At 36.7% G+C, this 22,481-nt stretch overlaps 1 protein-coding gene, 1 non-coding gene and 1 pseudogene across 2 annotated transcripts in view; 2 read left to right on the top strand and 1 right to left on the bottom strand.

The window, feature by feature from the left end:
• KLB (klotho beta) overlaps positions 1-12,409 on the bottom strand; it is a 37,707-nt gene extending 25,298 nt beyond the window's left edge. The window contains 1 exon segment of the mRNA XM_067735748.1: positions 11,585-12,409. Within this exon segment, the coding sequence (XP_067591849.1) occupies positions 11,585-12,409 (825 nt within the window).
• On the top strand, positions 805-944 carry LOC137224168 (U4 spliceosomal RNA). Its single transcript, XR_010943266.1, has one exon. It is a non-coding gene; the product is annotated as a U4 spliceosomal RNA (small nuclear RNA).
• A 7,996-nt stretch (positions 12,410-20,405) lies between the features above and the next one.
• LOC137223154 (bifunctional methylenetetrahydrofolate dehydrogenase/cyclohydrolase, mitochondrial pseudogene) lies at positions 20,406-22,088 on the top strand (annotated as a pseudogene).
• The last annotated feature ends 393 nt before the right edge of the window (positions 22,089-22,481 follow it).

The following is a 22,481-nucleotide window of genomic DNA, read 5'->3' as shown; positions in this document are numbered from 1 at the left end:
TTATTTATTTATTTTTGTCTGCGTTGGGTCTTCTTTGCTGCACGTGGGCTTTCTCTAGGTGTGGCAAGCGGAGGCTACTCTTTGTTGCGGTGCGCGGGCTTCTCATTGCGGTGACTTCTCTTGCTTCAGAGGACAGGCTCTAGGGGCGCGGGCTTCAGTAGTTGTGGCACGCATGCTCAGTAGTTGTGGCACACGGGCTCAGTAGTTGGGGCTCGCCGGCTCTAGAGCTCAGGCTCAGTAGTTGTGGTGCATGGGCTCAGTAGTTGGGGCTCACTAGCTCTAGAGCTCAGGCTCAGTAGTTGTGGCACACGGGCTTAGTTTCTCTGCGGCATGTGGGATCTTCCTGGACCAGGGCTTGAACCCACGCCCCCTGCATTGTCAGGTGGATTCTTTTTTTTGTTGGAGGTAGGAATTTTTATTAATTAATTAATTTATTTTTGCTGTGTTGGGTCTTCGTTTCTGTGCGAGGGCTTTCTCTAGTGTGGCAAGCGGGGGCCACTCTTCATCGCGGTGCGGGGGCTTCTCACTATCGCGGCCTCTCTTGTTGCGGAGCACAGGCTCCAGACGCGCAGGCTCAGTAGTTGTGGCTCACGGGCCCAGTTGCTCCATGGCATGTGGGATCCTCCCAGACCAGGGCTTGAACCCGTGTCCCCTGCATTAGCAGGCAGATTCTCAACCACTGCGCCACCAGGGAAGGCCTCAACCCATGGCTATTATTTTATCCTTTTCTTCACTCTTCATTCATTTATGTTGATTGATTGCTTAAATTCAAGTCTATAAACACTTACTTAACAAACACAAGGTAGCTCTGTGCAGTGGCAGTATCATAGCCAATGAGGTTTATCCGAAGCATGATTATTGCTAATTGAAAATTTTCCTAATACCCTGCCATGAAGACTTGAAATATAGTTGGCATTGGCAATTTTTGAGAGTCTCTATGGAGACTGCTTAAAAAAAAAATGCAAGTCACCTTAGTAGGCATTTAGAAAAAATATTAACAAGGTAGCTCCTGCCTTCAGATGAACTCTGACCTCTAGTAGGAGAGAGAAGTATAGAAATAAGTAGAAGAAAAACAGTATACATCTACATTTCAATTAATTAGAAATGATAACAAAAGCTTAATGTAGTAATATTCAAATTTGTTAAAAAAATGACTATATGTATATGCTTATATATACATAGAAAAATATTTGGACGTTGAACAAGCTGCTAGCAGTTGTTACTTCTAGGGTATTGGATTAGGGAGTATGAAAAGAGGAGAGCTTTCCTTTTTAACTTTATGTCTTTCTGTGTTGTTTGAATGTTTTGCAGTAAAAATGCATTATCTTTGAAATTTAAAAAAGTCATGAGAATTGGTTGAAACAGATGGTTTCTGTCAGTGAATTTAATTGCTCTATGCTATTACTCTTCACTTTCTCTGAAGTTCCAAAAATCTCAAAGGAAAAGAAAGAAACTTAAATTAAAAGTTCTGTTATTCTGGATTTCATTATGTATTTTTACTCTGGAATAATACGTTGATATTCAAAGGTAGAAGGAGGAGGCGTACAATACACACATGATTAACATGGAAGAAGAACTGATAACAGTAAACCCAGCTCTTTATTTAAGATTCAGTCACATAATCTGTGGTCAAGATATGATGCTATAAAGAACCAATGAATGGAATCCTCCAAATACTAAAAGATCCTGGTTTTCATCAGCCTTAAGGCTCCCCCAAACAAGTAGCACTATTAGATCACCCAGGAAGTCACTTTAATTACTTCTGTGATTCACTGTTTATTGGTTAGTAAGTTAGAAGGTTCTGATCTATTCTCAGCATCCCTCTACTTTTCAGCAAGAGAATTGCTGTTAATGTTCAATAATTTTAATTACTCCTTTTTAACATAGACTATTTTCTAATATTGAGTTTTCTCAGTAAGATTTTTTACATGCAATTAAATGATACATGTATTATATTATAAACGAGTGTGAAGTTTCCCTCAGTTCATAATTTCGTCATATCTAGCACTGTTTCCACTACTTACAATATTTTCTGTTCTCCAGTTGGGCCTAATTTTCCATGTATGAGAGTGTTCATATCAAATTAAGCTGTTTAAATACGATCATAATGGTATTCTCTGAACATTTATAATTACATTTATTTAAACCTGTTAATCATTCACTGAAGTATAACTTTTTCTACTTAATGATTAGAAAAGGTAAATACTGCTCTCTTGAAGGTTATAAAATACCAATTGCCATCTACAAATAGTTTTTTTTTACATGACTCTTCTGTCTAACAATGGTATTCTGGTTATTGAAACTTTTTAGCAATTCTTATCCGAAAGCTGTTTTTACCTTTTATTCAAATTTGATTAGGAGCATCTACAAGAATACTAGTTGTAACTTGTTTGATCATTATTTCCTATATTTTGTTAGAGGTGTCTTAGATCCTAATGAAGATGAGTTGGGATAATAATATAAGTACTACGGGGAGTTCCCTGGTGGCCTAGTGATTAGGATTCTGAGCTTTCACTGCTGTGGCCCGGGTTCAATCCCTGGTCAGGGAACTGAGATCCCAAAAGCTGCGTGGCGTGGCAAAAAAATATATATATATATGTATGTATTTATATATATATATGTACTATGCATTAGCTAATTAAATGAATAATTGTTTTAACATTTTTAAACTTTAGATGGCGTCGCAGAGGACACACATATGTGATTTCACAGCACTTTAATGGGACACTAAAGTTTTGAGCAAATAAAAAGTAAAATCATGGGAACAAAGGAAAAAACTAATGGTTAATGTATGGGTCAGTGATAAATTGTTCATAGGTTTTGTGGACAAATAAAACATGTAGATAGATTTTTAAAAATAGATCTTTATTGGAGTATAAATGCTTCACAGTACTGTATTAGTTTCTGCTATATAACAAAGCGAATCAGCTATGTGCATACATATGTCTCCATATCCCCTCCCTCTTGCGTCTCCCTCTCACCCGCCTTATCCCACCCCTCTAGGTCATCGCAAGGCACTGAGATGATCTCCCTGTGCTATGCAGCTGCTTCCCACTAGCTAGCTATTTGACATTTGGTAGTGTATATATGTAGATGCTACTCTCGCTTTGTCCCAGCTTCCCCCTCCCTCCCCGTGTCCTCAAGTCCATTCTCTATGTCTACGTCTTTATTCCTGCCCTGCCATTAGGTTCATCAGTACCATTTTTTTTTTTTAGATTCCATATATATGCATTAGCATACGGTATTTGTTTTTCTCTTTCGGACTTACTTCACTCTCTATGACAGACTCCAGGTCCATCCACCTCACTACAAATAACTCAATTTCGTTTCTTTTTATGGCTGAGTAATATTCCATCATATATATGTGCTACAACTACCATATGACCCAGCAATCCCACTACTGGGCATATACCCTGAGAAAACCATAATTCAAAAAGAGATGTACGACACTGTTCATTGCAGCACTATTTACAATAGCCAGGACATGGAAGCAACCTAAATGTCCATTGACAGATGAATGGATATACATAGATTGTTTTGGTCTTTTTTTTTTCTTTTTGCGGTACGCGGGCGTCTCACTGCTGTGGCCTCTCCCGTTGCGGAGCACAGGCTCCGGACGCGCAGGCTCAGTGGCCATGGCTCACGGGCCCAGCCGCTCCGTGGCATGTGGGACCTTCCCGGATCGGGGCACGAACCCATGTCCCATGCATCGGCAGGCGGACTCTCAACCACTGCGCCACCAGGGAAGCCCTGTTTTGGTCTTTAAATAGGGAATATGAGTCAAATATCTATTGAGTCTGCATCAACACAAGTGGCTGCAATGGAGTTGTAGGCTGTAAATTGTTTTTCACTGAGGCTAGGTAGCTGATTCATGTCATTAAACCTGCTAGCTTGGATTCGGACAGATGAAATTTAAATTTTGGATCTGACACTTACTAGGAGTAAAAAACCCACACTTGTACAGCTTTGTAACCTCAGGCAAATTTCTGTGGGCTTCAGTTTCATCAACTATAAAATGCCTATAAGAATATCTACCTGGCAGGGTTGATGTGAGAATTGAATGAGCTAACATATATAAAGTACCTAGTACAGTTTCTGACAATACATTAGGTGTGTGAAAAAAATTCTGCTTAAAATAATAGTTATTAAGAATAGTATGATAGAATGTCAAAAAGTTATCTGTAGTAATTGTCTCAAGTCTCCATTTTAAGACTTAAGACCAACCTCTGTCCTTTATGCTCCCCATTTCTGTGTTCTTTTTTGTTTGTTTGCTTGTTTTTGGTGTTGGCGGGGACGTGGTGGAAGGTAGCAAGTAAGTTTGTTTTTAACCTTCTCACTGACAGAAAAGCTTGGGCTAGTTTTTTAGCTACAAGATTTAGCAAAATTAATTTTAATGTATTATTGTCTTGCAACCCAACTTTAATAAGGGAGTTTTTAAAAATTCCTTTTTTTTTCATGGAAAAAAAACGTTTCTGACGATCCTTGAAGACTTTGCTTCTGTCTAACCAAGGCAAGCTAAAAATGCTCCAGCTAGAAACTCCATTTCAAAATATTACACTTAGTCTTCAAGATATTGGTAGGGGGGTTGGGCCAAAGAGGTTTAAAAATGACATTTGATCTGTTTAAATGTGCCTGTGAAACACTGCAACCTTCTTGTTCAAGAAAGCAGGGACTTCCCTGGTGGTGCAGTGGTTAAGAATCTGCCTGCCAATGCAGGGGACAAGGGTTTGAGCCCTGGTCTGGGAAGATCCCACATGACGTGGAGCGACTAAGCCCGTGAGCCACAACTACTGAGCCCACGTGCCACAACTACTGAAGCCCGCGCACCTAGAGCCCATGCTCCACAAAAAGAGAAGCCATAGCAATGAGAAGCCCCTGCACCGCAATGAAGAGTAACCCTCCCTGGCTGCAGCTAGAGAAAGCCCACGTGCAGCAATGAAGACCCAATGCGGCCCAAACAATAAGTAAATAAAAAATAAATAAATTAAATAAAAAAGAAAAAAGAAAGCAATGGCAGCTGTCTTTTGCCAAAGAAGGCTTAGCTATAAATCATGTGAATGCTGGCTTTTTCACAGCTATTTTTGCAGTTTTAGCACTAAATTTTGGTTAAGAATTTTGACAAGTCCTTAAGAAGTGTACTATATAAAGATGATTGTTTTCTTTTCTTTTCTTTTAAAAATACAAAATATTCTCATTACTTTCTTATGTATTTTTTGCTTTTGTCACAACACGTAAAAATCGAAAGAATAGTATGATGACCCCTCAAAACACATCTCTCAGCTTTAAGGATGATCAACATTCTGTACCTTGTTTTGAGATGGGCTTTCAATGTAAACTTTTTAATAGAAGCTGGTATACACAGAAATTGATTTGCATGTTCTGAAAAGACTATATGTTTATGCCAGTATCTGGGTTGGTGTGCGTGTGTGTGCATGTGTGTGTGTGTGTGTGTGTGTGTGTGTGTGTGTGTGTGTGTGTGTGTCTGAAGTCCACTTTTATTCAATTACAATTTTAAATACTTTCTGGGGCAAGGCAGATCTCCCTTAAATAGAAAATAATTAATATTATTTATTGAACACCTAATACATAAGCAGCTGCTTGTGACCTTCTCTGAGGAAATGACGCCAATAAATGCTAAGACAGAGTTCCTCAAAGAGGTGGAAAAATAGGGAATAAATCAAGTCTTATCGTAGGCTCAGGAACAAATGGGTGAGGCCTTGACCTAGAGTAGAGTTTCCCAACATTTCTTGTCCTGAAACCCTCTTTCACAGTATTAAGAAATCTCTTGAGCTCCTGAGGAATTTAAAAAATCATTTCATTATTTGTGTGTGGTATACAAACAAGTGTTGACATATATTTTATTTTATATAAGTCTATTTCTTTAAAGATTGTACTGAAAAGTTTATTTCAAAGAAGTTTAAAATATTCAGAAAATAAAATACTCATATATAAAATACTCATATACATAAACATAAGTATTGGCATTTTCCCATTTAATAAATATTTTTATATTTTTAAAATTATTTTAATTACATAAGAAAAAGCATTTTATGACACATTTTTAAATGACACAATGTGTTTGGTTTTACGACTGAATATATACTAAAATGCAGAATAAAATTTACATATTCAGTGGTCTTTTCCAAGGCTGGTACACCTACCTCTTTTTGTATGGGATATGACATTGGGCATAACAAAGATGAACATTTTTTTATTTTAAATGTTACATATTTATTTTAAGGATATTAGAAAATACTGGTATTTCGTGTATAATAATAGTATATAAAATTTCCTTTCAAAATAACGTTTTTTGTTTTTTTTTGGCCACACGGTTTGTGGGTTCCCTGACCAGGGATTGAACTCCGGGACACAGAAGTGAAAGCACTGAATCCTAACTACTAGACCACCAGGGAACTCCCCTCAAAATAAACTTTTTTTTTTTTTTTTTTTTTTTTGCGGTACGTGGAACTCTCACAGTTGTGGCCTCTCCCGTTGCGGAGCACAGGCTCCGGACGCGCAGGCTCAGCGGCCATGGCTCACGGGCCCAGCCGCTCCGCGGCATGTGGGATCTTCTCGGACCGGGACACGAACCCGTGTCCCCTGCGTTGGCAGGCGGACTCTCAACCACTGCGCCACCAGGGAAGCCCCAAAATAAACATTTTTAAAGAAAACTGTTTTAATAAATAATAGTGCATGTGGTACTTGGATATACAAACAAACAAAAAAGCCAGCAAAAAAGCCAGCATGAAGTGATGCACAAAATACCCAAACTTTGTGAAACACAGTGTTATGGCATCAAAAATGGATAAATATTTTTATAATATTGCTTCTATAACATTCTGTTTGAATTCTTGAATTTTGCTCTTAAAAAAGTACAAGCTTTCAAAAGTAAGTTTACTGTTTTGTTCATAAATAACTATATAAGAGAAATAGTTTGGGGCAACTCTTTCAAGTATTTTACAAATAACACAAAGTTAGTAGGAACAGTCTTTATTCCCAAAGTGTGAAAAGCCAAATTAGATACAATCATCAACACTATTTCCTCATTTAACATTTTTAAAAGAATCGTTTGTTCTCTAAAAACATCCTGATATGGCATAAATTAGAGTCTATGTATGCGACTTACAGGTCTGGTGAAAATCTCCTTGAGTCAATTTTGTAAAACTGAGACAATTTTACATCCCTCATACTGATTCTATTTCAACCTTGTTGTTTTTTATGCTTCATGTCTTTAACCAGTTGCCAATTTATAGGTTTAAGTCAGTGGTTTTCATGGGAGGGAAGGGGGAGAAATTTTATCCCACCCCCCGCCCCCAAATCCAGGGGACATTTGGCAACGTCTGGAGACAATTTTTGTTGTTGTAACCCTGTGGAGGAAGGTGCCACTGTCATCTAGGGGGGAGAGGCCAGGGATGCTGCTAAACGTCCTGTAATGCACAGGACAACTCACGACAAGAAAGAATTATTTGGCCCAATATGTCAATAGTGCCCAGGTTGAGAAATCCTGGTACTATGTAAACAGTTCACATCTATGAAAGATAATCATTTAAAACCATGAAGTGGTCAGAACTATCATGGAAGCTGGCAGTATTTAGTGGAGAAATAAACTGAATGAGTTACCATCTTATGAGCAATCTCATATCCTCCAACCTCCCTGCATGTTTACTCAGAGGCTCTCAGATATTTCATTTTAAGGAGGAGGGGATGGAATCTATAAATTTCAGTTATTATGCATATTTACTGCTTTAAAAATAGAATAAAAACCGACACCATTATTGCCTTTACTAATGTGAAAACTTGTGGCTCTGCTGCTCTGAGGCACGAGTGCATAGGCCAAACAGGCTAGGATCTGTCTCTGGGGTTTTAAAAACTGAACTTGGGAGAGAGAACGCTCCTCTACAAAGGAGAGAATGAGGAGAACCCACAAGAAGAAATGGACATGAGAGACTGAGATAAAGGGCTTCTGAGAGTGTCCTGGTTACTGGGTCCATTCATCCCTGTGATCTGGTTACTGGAAAATGCACATTTTTGCTTGAGCCAACTTGAATTAGGTTTCTGTCTCTTGCAACCAAGAGTCCTAACTTATAAACACACCACTGGATTAATATAAGCAATATTTCAAGAATTAGCAAGAATGCAATGAAATATGAATTTTGAACTTGAGATTGGTTCTTTGATTACAAGGTTTAAGATAGAAATCCTAAACCACTCATTCCTCAAATCTTAATACCTATCATGTACCTAATATTCTGTGCTACGTGCTGGAAACATAAAACACATGAAAAATAGTCTCTCCTTGCAAAGAACTCTCAGACTAGTTGGGGGAGATGGAAAAGTACCATATGAAAAGACTGCTATGATAAAAGCAAGCACATTTTACTATGGGAGCCCTCAGGAGGGACACTAAGCCTAACGAGTCAAGGAGAACTTAGAGCTGGTGGCTGCCTAAATTGAGTACTGAAGGACATTAGATGGTTAAAGCAGGGAGTAAGGAGGGTGTTCTAGCTGGATAGAGAGTTGGTAGAGGCTGAGTGGAGAGGAATAGTAAGGTAAAATTAAGGCACTCCTAGTCATGCATTATTGTGGAGTGTAGGGTACAAGGGGTCGGCATTAGTGATGGGGACGGGAGAGGGATGGGGATGGCCAGGAAGGAGGGAATGGAGGCTGGGGTTGTGTCTTGAAGATCTTGATGAAAACTTGGGACTTTATCCCTAAAACTTTGGGAAGCCACTAATGGATTTTATGCAAGGGAGTGACATGATGCTTGGTAGAAATGTCACTCTGTAAATGGAGATAATAATAGGTACCTGGCAAGGTTGTTGTAAAGATTATAGATAATATATAAAGCTATGATTACAGTGCTTAGAGATGGTTAAGGCCAAAAAAGTCACCCTCTTTCTGTTCCAAATATTGTAAAAAACTCAGAGTGGAGCATCTATTAGTCGGGGTGGTTATGGTAAATTTCTGCCTGAGAGACTTGCTCTAGGTGCCACCAAGTCCACATAAAGTGGAGTCTAGATTCCAGGTCAGTCTCAGGACTGCCTAGACCATTTAGGTTTCCTGCAAACCAGGACATTTCAGACTGAGTTGGCGTTTTCAGCATCATCCTGGAGCTAGAAACATTGCAATAGGCGCTGTGAAATCTTTTCAATATCTGAGGATTGGGGAATAAAGTGGTCTATAAACCACCCATGAATTTAGTTTTATATTAGTTTTTTTAACTCAATAAATATTCTTGGACAAAAAACTAGTCCTAAAGAATGCTTCTTCTGGGTCACAAGGTGGCATAATGAGGAAGAAATACTTCATTGCAACATAAAATATCAAATTAATCTTTTCTATGTTAGAAGGAGGACAGAGAGGGAGCAAGTGAGAAAATCTAGTTCACCTCAGGCCGCCAGACTATTGCAAGATTTCTCTCTGGTGCTGTAAGCCACTGGGTTATGCAGCAGAGTTCACTTTCTAACTAATTACAAGGGACCCCTCATGCTCCTTATGTAGGTTTTTGATTTAGAAACTTTAAAGGGATGAAAGAAATTATTTGGAAAACATAATAATTTAAAAATGTAATCCATCAATTTAAAACTATAAAATTTATCTTACTATCAGAGAGTGTTAATCTTGTGTTAGAGGCAGAGTTTATCTTAAATTAGAGGAAAATGAAAAACATCTGAAAATATAGCTTTGATAGGATAAGTTTGGAAGCAGTATCTATTTGTTAGTTATAACTTTTTCTTGTGTATTTTTATCAGTCAGTTTTTAAGGCTTTAAATGAATCACTGAAACATATTCTTCATGATAATTCTAATTGTTAACATTTTTCCAGGTAACCAAAAACTTAACAATTTAGAATATTTTTCTTTACACAAAAGTTGAATAAGCATATATGTGCATGTATTTGCATAGATAACTTTAAAAAGACTATATAAAATACTACTAATACTAGTTTTCTTGAGGTTGGGATTATCAGGTGGGGAGGGAGGGAGAAATTTAAGCTTTTCATTGTGTACCCTTTGGTACAATCTGATGTTTCTCAGTTTACACAAGCATGTATTGTTTTAATAATTGAAAGAACTAAATAAAAGGAATATTTTTTCTAAAATATATATCATAACCTTCATAGTTAATAGCTATAATTTTTCTCCCCTTGAGGCCTATTTGCCAAATCACAGTATACCCACATATTAATAATATGTTCTATATACAGCTATATTCAAAGCTATGTAAATGACCTTGAGATTGTAATGCAATCTGTTAACTGCAAGGGCAGATGTGACTGAACCATAGTGCAATGCACACGTGTAATAAACCAGAAAGTTCAAAAAGAAAAGAAGGATTAACATATTTTGTATGTGCAAATTTAGACATGGAGTAATTTTATGTTCCTATACATTTTTCTGTTTCTATATATTTAACATTTGATTATTAAAAAATCAAATTATGTCTCGTAGCACATTATGAAACCCTACTAGTAAAGCTTTTTTCATTTTCAAAAGGTAGCAGGTGTCCAGGGTAATTTATTTTTCCCAAGCAAACTATTTAGCTCAAAAAGTGAAGTCTGATTCTAGATATTAGCCTCAATGTGAGATGAAATCTCTTGAAAATTCCTGAAAGATTGCTCTTTTAAAAATATTCTTAATAGAGGCATCCAATGTTTACTAATGTTGTAATTTATAAATTCCATGTTGACCACAGCTCATTTTACTCTGTAAACTTGGGCAAGTTATTTAATCTCACTAAGCTTCAGTTTGCTCATCTTTAAAATGGGGATAATAATAGGACCCAGTTCATAAGGTTATCATGAGGATTAAATGTGATAATGCATGTAATATGCTTAATGTCATCTGTGGTAAATAGTAAGCACTCAATAAATATTAGCTATTATTTTGCTTACATTTTCACTATTGTTTTAATCATGTTAGCATTTCCCAGCATAAACTCTAGCTTTTGAAATATGCTCCTTTAAAACACTTAAAGCATATTCTTCCCAGTTTTTATGGTACTAGTTTAATTTTAGCTCCTAGAACAAATAATCTCATCTTTTCTGCCATGTAATACAAATAAAACCAACTGTGAAATACATTTATTTCAATTCCTGCATTTAATATGTATCATCAGTTAGCTAACATTTATTTAGCTTACTATTTCTAAATATCACTAAGAATAGCAAGACTAACAACAAATACATATTTGAAATGGTCATGCCTTAATATAAAATTCTGAAATTGTTGCATGTGGTCAGAAAAGGGTTTCAACAATTAAATTTATGGAGGACTGGTTTTCCACAGAATGAAAGTAAACTCACATTCTCATGCTCTGATGTATAACAGTAGATTTAAAAATAGTTAATTTAAAAAGTGCAATATTTAAGGAAAATAATTGGATTAATATATTAATAATAGCTTAGATAGATAAGACATACACTAAGAATGAAATTTGAGGATAGAACTTGTGAATTAGACTAAAATTAATTGAGTTGATTTCAGTAAAAAGAGTTATTTAAATAGAAGATACATTTCTTAGAGTTTCTTTTAAACTCCTGCTCTTTATCCTCTGAAGCTATAATAAGTCAGCTGTACAGTACCTTGATCAGGTTGTGTCCCACGGTGTAGACAGCTGCTAAATTTCCCTTCTCTCCAGGGGCATGGATACCTGTCCCATACCCATGCCAAGCGACTAGATATGGGTTGTGAATTGTAATCCAATATTTGACTCGGTCCCCAAACGTCTGGAAGCAGTATGTGGCATAGTCATTGAAGATATCTATTATGGTTTCATTTTTCCACCCCCCATATTTTTCTTGCAGCGCCAAAGGCAAATCCCAGTGGTATAAAGTAACTATAGGTTCAACGTTTCTAAGTACCAGAGCATTGAGAAGAGTATTATAGTACTGGAGACCTTTTGCGTTAGCAGCTGATACTGTTCCATTGGGGAAAAGCCTTGGCCAGGAAATTGAAAATTGATAAAAAGAAACGCCTAAAAAATCCAGGGCTGATAAGTCTTTTTCCAGAAAAATGTAACTGTCACTGGAACTATTTGTGCCATTGACATTTTTAAGGTGTGTATGGATGAAATGATCCCATATAGAGGGTCCTTTTCCGTCTGTCTTCCAATTCCCTTCCACTTGAAATGCTCCAGTCCCAGCACCCCAGAAAAAGTTTTTAGGAAAAGTGTCATAGAGAAACAGCTGACTTTCATTTACCGGACTAAAATTAGGATTTTTAGACCATATAGCTCTTCCGTCTCCAGAGAATCCAGTAACAGCTCGAAGGAGAATAAATGCTGACAGGATGACAGATCTTTGCAGTCCCCCGCTGGACATTGTTTTCCTATAGCGTATGTTTCTTTCATCGGTGCTGAAGAAAATCCATTCATTCCCTGGAGATCATGCCGCACAGCCTGGCTTCATTTGCCACTAGCTTCTCGACTGTCTTATCAACGCTTCAGTAAAAAAGCTTGTGATTGTAAAGCTCTGTCAATGATTAGCTTGAACTGTGAGACTTAGGATGGGTCATGGAGAGCAACGTAATTTGAGGGAGGGGGCTCTATTACACTCACCAACACGTCACCTTCTCTCTTATTATTGGAAAAATTAGATGGAAATGCATGTGACAATAGTTCCAATGTGTAACAAACACACATTAACAGTGAATAAAATGCCATAGTTTCTTTGTAGCCTTTCATATGGATCCAAATCTTTTCTGAATGTTTTGGACATTATTGAGTAAAGTGTATATCTTTTCTATTTTTATAGTTTTTGAGTGGTAATTTTATTTTTCACATTTCAGGAAAAACAATCTTATGGACAAATAAATAGTATTCCTATATGCCCCAAATAAAGAATTAAAAAACATAAGATATTACACTTCCACGAAAATTACAACACATCTAAGAATAATCTTATTAAATGCTATCTATTTTAAGAAAATTATAAAAGTGTCTTTATAAATTAAAAAAAGATGAATGAAGAAATATATAACACTGAAACATTGAATAATTGTTTGGGTGGAAGCATTGAGTCATTTCCAATTTAATTTATACATTTAATGCACTTTTAACCAAAGTCCTCTAATCCCAAATTTTAGTTCAACAAAGTTATTGTGGGGGTTCACTTAAAGAATAAATAGGCAATCATTAAAAAAAAACTGAAAAAGAAAATAGTGAAGCTGTTTACTACCTTCAGATATAAAAACATTAAAAAACAATTTAAAGAGCATTGTCTGCAAAAAGAATAAATAAAAAGAAATATTACAGAATCTATAGCCTCCAAATAACCTTGAAAATAGTTAAAGTTTTAAATATTTGAAGCATCGCATACTAATGAGAGGCAGAGTGCTTAATAGTTTGGCCCCTGGAATTAGACTGCCAGTCATACAGCTATGTGACTGGGGACAAGTTCTTTCACCTTTCTGCTCCTCAGTTTCCTCTCATGTAAGATAAGGCATAATAATAGTATCAACTGCCTGAATTATTGTGAGGATTAAATGAGTTAATACATGTAAAGCACTTCTAGCAGATACTGACACATACATAGTAAGTGCTCAGTGAACATTACTTATTTTTATGTGAAAGGTAAGGATTATTCAGGAAGTGATGCTAGGATTTAGCATAAGAGACACTAAGTTCTGGCTCCTGCCTACATTTTTAGCTTCATTTCTCATCCGTTAACCACAAGTAACCCACTTCCCTGCAGCCATAACAAATAACTTCTAAATAGCTGTGCACACATTGATCAGTCCCTGTGCCTTGGTACGTGTGCTCTCTGCTCTCTGCATAGGATGTGTTCTCTCCCCTTCAACTAGCTCATGTCTACCTGTTTTTCAAAACTTCAGTACCTCTTCTGGAAAGCCTTTTTGACTCCCCAGTTTGATTTTATTTATTTTAAAATTTAGATTAAAAATTTTTTTTAGTTTATCAATCCTCTTGTGAAAAATCTTCACAATCGCTGCAAATAAAGTCACTGCAGAATCTACTCCACCTGTGTCCAATCTCCAGCTCTCATTATGCCAGTGTTAACATTGGCCTTACAGTCTCCTGACTTTTCTTCATTCTGTTCTTGCATTCCTTTTGCTTGAGGTATGCTTCTTCTTATACAGGCCACGTCTTGCAAGTCTATGTCTGCGTTCATTTTTTGGGGTGTAATCTAAGGAACTGTAAATCAGCTGTCTTGTTACCACCAAAATAGGTTCTGAATCCAAATACAAAGATGACATCTGGTGTGGTCTTGTACATTTTAGCTAGTTTTTCTCGAATTTCTGTCTTAGGTACTGTTGTGTTCCCAGGAAGAAGGACGTCATTGACCAGTTGTTTCTGCTGAAGTAGTCATTTGGTTATGAACTTCCTGGTCCAGATAGTTACAGTGTCATTCATGCTGGCAGTTGATCCTCAGGCAGCCAGGGAGTGAAAAAAGCCAGTTTGATATGATTTAGATGGATATTCTCTGTGTCCCCATGGCAGCCCATGCTTTTGCTGTTTTGACACTTAACATACAATACATTTATTTGTATCCTCTGTTTGACTGTCATCTCTCTCTCTTTTAAAAATATGGACCGTTACTGTTTGGTTCCCTGTTGAATAACTGGGGCCTAAAGTATTTGTTGAATGAAGGAATGTACCTATGGTATACTATGTATACCTCTATCACTGTATTTATCACATAATCCGGGAATTCTTTGTCTCCCTTACTAGACTGTAAGAATATCTCTTATCTAAAATTTTATCATCGCTTATCAGAGTAAATGCTTAATCACTGTCTGTTAAGTGAATGGAGTTGATGCAGTTAATTCCCTATTTTATTTTATTTTATTTATTTATTTTTTTTGTGCTACGCAGGCCTCTCACTGCTGTGGCCTCTCCCGTTGCGGAGCACAGGCTCCGGACGCGCAGGCTCAGCGGCCATGGCTCACGGGCCCAGCCACTCCGCGGCATGTGGGATCCTCCCGGACCGGGGCACGAAACCGTGTCCCCTGCATCGGCAGGCGGACCCTCAACCACTGCGCCACCAGGGAAGCCCAATTCCCTATTTTAAAATAAAAATTTTCCAGGTTTGGGACTTCCCTGGTGGTCCAGTGGCTAAGACTCCACGCATCCACTGCAGGGGGTGCAGATTTGATCCCTGCTCGGGGGACTAAGATCCCGCATGCTGTGTGGCGCGCCAAAAAAAAAAAAATTCTAGGTTTATTGAGATTTAATTGACGTATAACATCGTTTTAGTTTAAGGTATACAACATAATGATTTGATATATATGTATATATTATGAAATGATTATTAAAAATAAAAAAATTTAATGTAATAATTTGAACCCTCATAAATATATTTATTTCAAAAATATATAGCCACAGACATTTAAGATGGTAAATTTTATGTAATGTGTATTTTACCACAATTAAAAAAAAGTATATATATATAGGGAATTCCTTGGCAGTCCAGTGGTTAGGACTCTACTTTCACGGCTGAGGGCCCAGGTTCAATCCCTGGATGGGGAAATAAGATCCCACAAGCCATGTGGCACAGCCAGAAAAAAAAAAAAAAAAAAAAATATATATATATATAGAGAGAGAGAGAGAGAGAGAGTAAGAGAGAGCCACCGAACTCTAGAATAAAACAGAAATAAATATGAAATTATATAAATATATATTTTGTATGATCTTATGTATATATGATCTCATATAATTTATAATTAAAATATTTGAAAAAATAAAAATTGGAAGACTAATAACAAACTTGAAAAATGAGCAGATATAGAAAGAAAATGGCCAACTTTTTGTTATATAAGTATTTCATTGCAAATCAGTAAGAAAAATACTCTAAATCAAATAAATGGGCAAACAACATGAATGAAAAATATACAAAGAGGACTGTGTAGCTAATGAAAAAAATTTAAATGACCAATAATTAAAAACACATACAGGGGCTTCCCCAGTGGCGCAGTGGTTGAGAATCCATCTGCCAATGCAGGGGACACGGGTTTGATCCATGGCCCGGGAAGATCCCACATGCCGTGGATCAACTAAGCTCGTATCCCACCATTACTGAGCCTGTGTTCTAGAGCCCGTGAGCCACAACTACTGAGCCTGCGTGCCGCAACTACTGAAGCCCGCGCGCCTAGAGCCCGTGCTCCACAATGAGAGAAGCCACTGCAATGAGAAGCCCGCGCACTGCAACAAAGAGTAGCCCCCACTCGCCGCAACTAGAGAAAGCCTGCATGCAGCAATGAAGACCCAACACAGCCAAAAATAAAAACAACAACAACAAAAAAAACACATACAAAAAAACTATATAATATTTTCTTTTATAAAATTAGCAAAAATAAATATAAGTAATGAAAATCAGTGTTGATGAGATTGTAGGACATTGCTGCTTAGAATATAAATTTGTACAATATTCATGGAAAGCAATTTTTCAATATATCATGAACCTTAGATTTTTGTCATACCTTTTAATCTAATAACTTCAGAAATGTATCATAATAAGTTATTACAAATATATAAAATGCTATATGTGCAAATATTTTTATAGCAGCTTTATTTATGACAGAAGGAAATTAAAAATAATTTAAGGATTTATTCATAAGAGAATAATTACCTAAAGCATGAAATATTCATTTGGTGAAATGTTGTAGAGTCATTAACATTTTCAAAGAATATATAGTAACATTAAAATGTTGAAGATAAAAAACTAACTGAAAAAATCCAGATAATAAATTGAATAATAGTATGATTATAATGATGTAATAAAAGCTATAACCAATACATAGAATTATAAGAAAATACCCACATTTTACCATATTGTGTTTGGATGGTGAAAAATAGGTTATAATTATTTCCTTTATTTTATATATTAAAAATTTTTACTTTTAATAACAAAAATGAACATAAAAAGTCAATATTAGATATAAAACTTTATTGATGAGAAATTAGATAGTTTTCTGCTAAGATTAGGAACAAGGCAAGGATTTCTACTCTCACCACTTTTGTTCAACGTCATACCAGAAGTCCTAGCTAATGTAATAAGACAAGAAAAGGAAATAAAAATTATTATTTTTATAGATCGGGAAGCAAGAAATAAGACTGTCTTTATAGATGATGATCATTGTCAATGTAAGAAATCCCAAAGAGTTAACTAAAAAAAAAAAAAAATTCTGGAACTAGTGAGCAACTATATCAAGGTTGTAAAGTACAATTTAATATACAAAAATCAATTGTTTTCTTATTTACCAGCAGTGGACAATTGGAATTTGAAATTAAAAAGATAATACCATTTACATTAGCACCAAATAAAGTTAAATACTTAGGTATAAATCTAACAAAATATGTGCAAGATCTATATGAGGAAAATTACAAAACTCTGATGAAAGAAATCAGAAAGATCTAAATAAATGGAGAGAGATTCCATGTACATGGATAGGAAAATTAAATGTTATCAAGATGTGAGTTCTCTGTAACTTGATCTATAGATTCAATGCAATCCTTAAAAATTCCAGCCAGTTATTTTTATGGATATTGACAAATTGATCCTAAAGTTTATATAGAAAGGCAAAAGGCCCAGAATAGCCAACATATTATTGAAGGACAATCCAGGGACTGATGATACTTGACTTTAAGACTTTCTCTAGGGACTTCCCTGGTGGTCCAGTGAGTAAGACTCTGCGCTGCCAATGCAGGGGGGCCCGAATTTGATCCCTGGTCAGAGAACTAGTTCCCACATGGCTGCCACAACTAAGAGTTTGCATGCCACAGCTAAAGGTCCCACATGCCACAACGAGGATCCTGTGTACTGCAACTAAGACCTGGCACAGCCAAAATAAATAAATAAATATTTAAAAAAAAAAAGACTTTCTCTTAAGCTACAGCAATCAAGACAGTGTGATATTAACAAAAGATACACAGAGAAATGGTACAAAATAGAGAGCCCAGAAATACACCCCCATAAATATGGTCAGTTGATCTTTGACAGAGGAGCAAAAGAAATTCAATGGAGTAAGGATAGCCTTTTCAACAAGTGTTGCTGGAACAACTGGACATCCACTTGCAAAAAAATGAATCTAGTTAAAGACCTTACACACTTCACAAAAATTAACTCAAAGTGAATCACAGACCTAAATATAAAGTGAAAAACTGTAAAACTTCTAGAAGATAACATAGAAGAAAATCTAGGAGACCTTGGGTTTGACAATGACTTGTTAGATATAACACCAAAAACATGACCCAACAAAGATAAAAATTGACAAGTTAAATTTCATTTAAAACAAAACAAAACAAAACAAACAAAAACCCAAAAAACCAAAAGCTTCTGTTCTGCAAAAGACATTGTTAAGAGAATGAAAAATTATCCACACATTAGGAGAAAATCTGTGCAAAACAGATAAACATCAATAAAGCACTAGTATCCAAAATGTACAAAGAATGCTAAAGCTCAACAAAAACAATAATAAAAAAATCCAATTAAAAAGATGCAGAAAACCTGAACAAACATCTCAGCAAAGAAAATATACAGATGGCAAATAAGTATATGAAAAGATACTCTGCATTATATGTCATTAGGGAATTGCAAATTAAAACAATGAGATACTGGTACATACCTATTAGAATGGTCAAAATCCAAAACACTGACAATACCAAATGCTGGCAAGGTTGTGGAGCAACAGAAACTCTTATTTATTGTTGGTGGGAATGCAAAAACTTATGGACGATTTGGAAGGCGGCTTGGAAATTTCTTACAAAACTACTTATAAGTTTCTTACAAAACATACTCTTATCACACTATCCAGCAATCATACTCCTTGGTATTTCCCCAAATGAACTGAAAATTTATGTCCACACAAAAACCTGCACGTGAATGTGTGTAGAAGCTTTATTCATAATTGCCAAAACTTGGAAGCAACCAACATGTCATTTAATAGGTGAGTGGATAAACAAAGATGTGTAATATCCATACAATGGAATATTATTCAGTGATAAGAAGAAATGAGGTATTAAGCCAGGAAAAGACATGGAGGAGCCTTAAATGTACATTAATAAGTGAAAGAAACCAATCTGAAAAAGCTACATACTGTATGATTCAAACTATAATATATGTTAAGCTGTAAAAAGATCAGTGGTCCCCAAATACTGGGGAGAGGAAGGGATGAATAAGTGGATCACAGGGGATTTTTAGGGTAGTGAAAGGAATATTTTCTAGGATACTGTACTTCCCTGGTGGCACAATGGTTAAAAATCCACCTGCCAATGCAAGGGACATGGGTTCGAGCCCTGGTTCAGGAAGATCCCTCACACCATGGAGGAACTAAGCCCATGTGCCACAACTACTGAGCCTGAGCTCTAGAGTCCGTGAGCCACAACTACTGAGCCTGCATGCCACAGCTAAGCCCATGTGCCTAGAGCCTGTGCTCCACAACAAGAGAAGCCACCACAATGAGAAGACCGTGCACTGCAAGGAAGAGTAACCCCGCTCGACACAACTAGAGATAGCCCACGTGCAGCAACGAAGACCCAACGTAGCCAAAATAAATAAATAAATAAACTAATTAATTTTAAAAAAAAGAGTGAACCCTAATGTAAACTATGAACTTTAGTGAGTAATATATCAATATTGGCTTACCAATTATAACAAATATACCACACTAATGCAAGATGTTAAAAATAGGGAAAATGTGTGGGGAGGGAGTGATGGAGTGTATGGAAGCTATAATTGCTCAATAAAAGTCTTTTAATTAAAAAAAATTTATTGACAAAGGGAAGTTTTGAAATGTGTACTGAGTATTTTTTAAAATTTATTTTTATTTAACTATAGTTTATTTACAATATTGTGTTAGTTTCAGGTGTACAGCTTCAAATTCTTTTCCATTATAGATTATTACAAGATATTGAGTATAGTTTCCTGTGCTAAAAAGTAAATCTTTGTTGTTTATCTATTTTATATACAGTGGTATGCATCTGTTAATCCCTTACTCCTAATTTATCCCACCCCTTCCCCTTTCCATTTGGTAACCATAGGTTTGTTTTCTATGTCTGTGAGTCTGTTTCTGTTTTGTAAATAAGTTCATTTGTGTCATATTTTAGATTCCACAAATAAGTGATATCATATGGTATTTGTCTTTCTCTTTCTGACTTACTTTACTTAGCATGATAATCCCTAGGTCCGTCTATGTTTCTGCAAATGGTAGGGTTTCATTCTTTTTTTATGGCTGAGTAATATTCCATTATATATATATTATAGTATATATTATTATATATATTATACATACTATATACATAGTATGTAATATATACATTATATATATAATGGAATATATATATCACATCTTCTTTATCCATTCATCTGTTGATGGGGCACTTAGGTTGCTTCAATGTCTTGGCTTTTTTTCTTTTTCTTTTTTTAAAGAATGAAAGAGAGGGCACTGGCCATGGCTGCAGCGTCTCTTGTATCCACTTTGGCCACCCTGCTGCTCCAGCCCAGCACAGAGCTGTTGCCTCCACCATCGCCACTTCCAGCAATCAGCAGTCCAAAATGAAGCTGTTGTCAATGCTGGAAGGAAACTTGCCAAGCAGATCAAGCAGGAAGTGCAGCAGGAGCTGGAAGTGTGGGTGGTGTCAGGCAACAAAGGACCACACCTGAGCGCGGTTTTGGTTGGCGAGAATCCCGCAAGTCACTCCTCTGTCCTCCACAAAACCAGAGTAGCTGCCGATGTGGGAATCAACCGTGAGACAATTGTGAAACCAGCTTCAATTTCAGAGGAAGAACTGTTGAATTTAATCAATAAACTAAATAATGATGATAATGTAGATGGCCTCCTCGTTCAGCTGCCTCTTCCAGAGCACATTGATGAGAGAAAGATCTGCAATGCTGTTTCTCCAGACAAAGATGGTGATGGCTTTCATGTAATTAACATAGGGCGAATGTGTTTGGACCAGAATTCCATGTTACCAGCTACTCCATGGGGTATGTAGGAAATAATTAAGCAAACTGGCATTCCAACCCTAGGGAAGAATGTGGGTGTGGATGGAAGGTTAAAAAATGTTGGAGTGCCCATTGCAGTGTTGCTACACACCGGAGGGGCACACGAACATCCTGGAGGTGATGCTGCTGTCATAATTTCTCATCCATACACTCCCAAGGAGCAGCTGAAGAAACATACAGCTCTTGCAGATATTGTTGTCTCCGCTGCAGGCATTCCAAATCTGATCACAGCCAATATGATTAAGGAAGGAGCAGCTGTCATTGATGTGGGAATAAATAGAATTCAAGATCCCATAACTGCTAAACCCAAGTTGGTTGGAGATGTGGATTTTGAAGGAGTCAGGAAGAAAGCCGGTTACATCACTCCAGTCCCTGGGGGGTGTTTGTCCCATGACAGTGGCAATGCTAATGAGGAATACCATTACTTCTGCGAAAAAAGTGCTGAGCCTTGAAGAGCGGGAAGTAGTGAAGTGTAAGGAGCTTGGAGTAGCAAGTAATTAACTATTGTGTCTTCTGTGTCATGCACAGCACTCCAAGCTAGTTCACAAGGAAAACCAGGCCGATAGAAGTGCAATATTTATTCTACTTAAATGGTTTAAAACAATGCTTTGTATTTATTTGTAAGCTTAAATGGGTGGATATTTGCACACATAGTTCTGCAGTTATCCACCAGGGAGCATGCCGCTGTCGTGCAGGATCATGCGATCCAGCCAAGAGAAGCCATTAACCTACTGATTAACAGGGGGACACTGTCACATTGAGAATGGCTGCCTAACTTTGTCAAGCCACTTCGGTTAAAATTTGTCTTTTTTAGGAGGACAGCTATGCTCACTAGACCACCAACGCTGCACAAATTTGTCTTTTCTACAATTGCATTTCCCAAGTGCTATTCCAATAATGAGTTGATGCTCACTTTAGGTTCCGAACCTCTTGAGTTCAACTGGTCAAGCCAAAGGAAAAATGTTGCAAGAGAAAATTAGGGAAAAGGTAAAAAGAAAGAAATGATGGTAATTGAGTGGAAAAAAAATTACCCTAATTTAATATATGTATTGATTGATAGCCAGAAGAAAAACTACATGTTAATAGTCTCCTAAACTGTCATTTTGTAGCTTAGTCATTAGGAAAATGTTTGGGGTTGTTTCATTTGCTATTAGCCCTCGTTTTATGTTTGTTACTGTTTCTGAGGTCTCCCCATTTTAGTTTTCTAGGATTGACAGTCTTATTTTATAAATTAGTCACGTGTGTGGTCATACTTGACTTTCCTACATCCTTCAACTTCATTGTCAAAGTTTTATACTGGTGGGGGTGTCTGTATGGTTTCTTTAGTGTATCTTGAAACCTGTATTTGGACAACGTAACTTGGGCTTGATGATCATTAGGGCAGCTCGTATAAGTATGCAACTTACTTTTCCACCAAAGAACTGTCAACAGCTGCCAGCTTTTCTCTGATGCACCTGTTGGCTTTCCTCGATTGATTTCTGAGAACTTGAGTTAATACTGAATTTAATCAGAATTTCTGATT

This window comes from Pseudorca crassidens, chromosome 4 (assembly GCF_039906515.1).
Source record: "Pseudorca crassidens isolate mPseCra1 chromosome 4, mPseCra1.hap1, whole genome shotgun sequence".
Lineage (NCBI taxonomy): Eukaryota > Metazoa > Chordata > Mammalia > Artiodactyla > Delphinidae > Pseudorca > Pseudorca crassidens.
The sequence above is the reverse complement of the archived record's forward strand: the minus strand, read 5'-3'. Positions and strand labels throughout refer to the sequence as shown.